This window comes from Rhododendron vialii, chromosome 6a (genome assembly GCF_030253575.1).
Source record: "Rhododendron vialii isolate Sample 1 chromosome 6a, ASM3025357v1".
Lineage (NCBI taxonomy): Eukaryota > Viridiplantae > Streptophyta > Magnoliopsida > Ericales > Ericaceae > Rhododendron > Rhododendron vialii.
The window spans coordinates 40,867,604-40,871,953 of NC_080562.1; the positions used below are offsets into that span (position 1 = coordinate 40,867,604).

Sequence of the window (4,350 nt, forward strand, 5' to 3'; positions counted from 1 at the left end):
TCCTCGTGTTTTAGTATTATCATGCACTAGATACTGAGATATATAGTATTGGTCCAATGCAGCAATAAATATGAGAAATTATTATTTTCCCAGCAGGGTAACTCAAACATGAGTGTACTTATTCTATATATCTATAAAAATAACTGAAAGATCTCATCTCATACGATCGACTATGTATTATTGTTTGAATTTTTACTAAATTACATAATAATTGCCGAGATTATTAATTAGCTACTATTATTATTATACTAAAGTTTATAAAGAAGCATTCAAAATACTGCTTAATGATACAATTACAAGAGAGTGCATTTTCAGGTTCGGAGCCCCCTGTGTGCCCAGTACTATAGTGCCACCCCTATAATGCACGTTATCTTATTAATTATAATTAACAAAATTTGACAACTTCCAAATTCCAATAAAACAAAAATAGATAAAGATCACCGGCCTTTATTTTGGACATTTCTTACGACCCTAGTAAAATTTTTCATCTATAAAAAAGGTAGCAATGCGCCAAGGAATTTTTACTCATCTCTCTCTCTCTCATCACCAAATAAACTCACCCAAACCATGTCTTCCTCTGCACTTCTCTCTCCTCTCTTCCTCCTCTCCATCTCTCTCTTCCTCCCGCTCGCCCTTGCAATCTCCCCAATCGACTATTCTTGCCCCTCCGGAACTTTCGCTCCCAATAGCACTTATAGCAAAAACTTGAACAACCTCTTGAGTTATCTCGACTCTGAAACTCCGCTGACCGGGTTTAGTAATGGCTCGCTAGGCTTGAGCCCGAATCGGACCTACGGTCTCGCTCTCTGCCGAGGTGACATCAATAGCTCATTCTGCAAAGCCTGTGTTGACCAGGCAAGCAGCGATATTCAAAAGATTTGCCCATTGAAGAAAGAAGCAGTCGTATGGTACGAATTTTGTGAATTGAGATACTCTAACCTCAGTTTCTTCGGCCAAATTGATAACGGGGATAAGTTTTACCAGGTGAACCATAATGAATCGAGCAACCCGGTTTCTTTCAATCAACAGGTCATAACGTTATTAAAATGGTTAAGGGAAGAAGCCATTATAAGCCCGAAATTGTATGCCAACGGGGCATTAATTAGTATTGAGAACTCGCCGACGGTTTATGGGGTGGTTCAGTGCACCAGGGATCTTTCCAGTGCTAATTGCAACGAGTGTTTAACCGGGGCTATTAATTTGGTTCCAAAATTAGCATTGGGAAGAGTAGGAGCGAAAATTTGGAGCGGGAGTTGTAATGTGCGGTACGAGATATACCAATTTTACACTGCGTAGAGAAAGTGTGTCATGGTTCTTGGATGGTAACGATGAATAAGTGTCATAGGAACACGCTGTTTGAGGTTGAATAAGGAGCTCATATCACGCTATTACTCCACTTGTATTAATACTGCATTTTTTTTTTTGTTTTTTGTTTTTTCTGTACTGAACTGATACGTGAATCTCTACTTATCTGTTTGATATAAAGATTAATTCCGCTTTTTTTTCTTATATATGGTGTGGTAGGTAGTACGGAATTGAAGTACTCTGGGTCTATTAAAGTGAAATAGTAAAGTGTTATGTGGAGTTAAACTATACCTACTCCACTTCATAAATCCAAAAAAGAAAATGATTTTCATGCTCCCCTTTTAACAGTTAACTCTTTTTTTAACAGTTAACTTCTTTTTTTTTTTTTTATCTACATGAATTTACAATATTATTCTTGAATGTATGAAAAAGTGTATTGAATAAAGGGTAAGATAGTAAATTCAAGTGGATAAAAAAGAAGAAGAAGAAGAGATTGTGAATTGTAAAAAAGAAAATGTGAAAATCAATTTTCATTCAAAAAACTGCAATTTATGGAAACATTTCTCTCTTCATCATGTTATAGTACGTGGTAAAATGGAATGAATAAGACAGGCAGAAGTTATTTTTTCTTGTATATCCTTCTCTGTGTTCTTTCTACATGCTAGATCCTTCCTCCTTATGTAACCATCGGATCGATTCTGGATTTCTATGCATAGTATTTATTACTTTTGTTTATCAAACATGTAAGCGGATGGGGCAAATTGCAATTTGGAAGCTTAATAAACACTTGGAAAAAAACCAACTAGACTAGCTCAGTTGACCATGACTTTTGCATCTTAATGATCTCATTAGGAGATCAGGAGTTCGAGTCTTCTCACTTGCGTGTGGGTATTCTTTCCTTTGTATTGTTGGGGGTTATTTCTCCCCTTAAGGGTATGCAACAATTAATACACACCCCTCTTGATCCGGTACGTTGTGTATGTTGTAGACACTAAAATTTTAGTGCGGCCAATTGATATATAGTATTACATATGCATCCTCTTGAATCGCTCTGAATATTCATACCGTGTAGTAAAATAATCCGCAACATTTTGTTTCGAATTCACAGCAATTGTATAAAGATTCATGACTTTTGTTTAAAAATTCATAACAGTAAGACAAAGTCTCATAAAATCAAAATGTTGAAAATTCAAAATTAATGTTGCCGATCAAAGAAAATTCAGAATTAATATGATGAATTTATGTCTGAATGTTATGCATTGTTAAATTAAAGTTCCGGATTCACAAGTGATGTTAAGAATTTTTACGCAAAATACAATGAATTTAAAGTGATTCCAGAGGTGAATACTATACGCAACACACTCAAAGAGCATAGATGTGTATTGTTGCATTTTCCACAAGTAACCGTCAAAAGAACAAGGAGTGACACAAGTAATTCAAGTGAAAATCATTCGCAATACTTAAGTTAAAGGCCAGGGCACATGCAATGAACTGGGCTAGAGTCGAGTCTCGCTTATGGTCCATATCCCTCTTGCTTTGGGTTTTTCTGAATTGATCCATCGATCCTTGGCCTGAAAATAAATGGAATTGTGCATTTTGTTAACCTGGGTGAGAAGATTATTGTAGTCAAAAATCAATTTGATTGGATATCATTTATGCTATCCTTGGCCTGAAAATAAATGGAATTGTGCATTTTGTTAACCTGGGTGAGAAGATTATTGTAGTCAAAAATCAATTTGATTGGATATCGTTTATGCTATGAACAAATAATGTTTGTAAAAGCACACACGGGCGGCCAAATTTGGTTTGAAAATCCAACAGTTCAGTATTTTCCTGGACAAAAAAGTGATTTATTCATATAGCACGCTATGTCCGCTCACTAAGTAGTGGATCTAATCAAAACTAGAGTGGCCATGTGGATAAAGGCCAAGTTTGACATTAAGGTTTATACAGTGGAGGATTTCAAAGGTTATCTAGAAGGGATTCGGAAAGTGAAGTTGTAGCGTAATCTTTAGGCGTATTGTCTATCCAACCTTGGTTGGATAGTTTGTTGCACCTTTCATCTAATTTTCTTCCCCTCGATGTATCCTTTTCGAGTTCAATAAAATGATTCGTTTGCCGAAAAAAAAAAAATTTTCGACATTAACAATCTGCTCACTGAGGTTTGACAAGCGAACATGCAATTTTGTTCATTCTTATGGATCCGCAATAAAACCACAAATTTCAAAAACTTGACATGGCTGGACCAGAGCCTTCACGGTCTTCTACCGCAGCAACTAAGGCAAGCACTGAAGCCAATTTTTGGATAACCTCCATCAAATTAATTAAGGAGAAATATCTTTTGCGACAATCCTAACTCGGGTGTCCGGACCTGCTTACGTGCATATTGACTAAACTTAGAGGACCAATCACACCGTGCTAGCTAGAGAGCGAGTGTTTCTGGTGTTATTGAAGCCGAGAAGGTGATACGGCAGGAGAAGTTTTCCAGATGATATCAGCTCATCTTGCTGGGAGAAGTCGGCATTTTCTTTTTCTGGAGATCAATGGGATACGTGACACGCTCTTTGAAACTATTTCGTGTGCCTGTGACATATTCTACTTCCCGTATAACTAGTTTTGTGCATAATGTTCTTCTCTCTCTCTCCGGTCCCGTTTTCCGGAGCTTGTTGCTTAGGACCATTTTTGGGCTTCAAGTAAACCTTGTTGAGCTGTTGCAAGGATCTCGCGCTACCCTACCTGCCCTTTTGAGGATTGTCTTCGCGTACATAGCAACTTGCGGCTGGCAAGAAACGGAAAAAGACGAAGAAGAAAAGATGTTCATTAATTAATACTCCTATGTGTCTCGTTGTTTATATTTTTGGGGATATATATTCTTCGCGATTCCACGAATTTTTGTTGAACCTCCAAGCTGGCTCAGTTGGTGGGTGCCTGTTCCAAATTCACCAAGGGCTTTAATTCAACATCGTCTATTAACTTACGAAACTTCTACTTCCCATTTAACTGGTAAGAACAACTAGAGCATCTCATAGGTACTACATTATGGGA

General features: G+C 37.1%; 1 protein-coding gene across 1 annotated transcript; it reads left to right on the forward strand.

The window, feature by feature from the left end:
* Positions 1-567: 567 nt before the first annotated feature.
* Positions 568-1,296, forward strand: LOC131328744 (cysteine-rich repeat secretory protein 38-like). The gene has a single exon (XM_058361645.1). It carries the CDS (start codon positions 568-570, stop codon positions 1,294-1,296), a length of 729 nt encoding a protein of 242 aa, XP_058217628.1.
* The last annotated feature ends 3,054 nt before the right edge of the window (positions 1,297-4,350 follow it).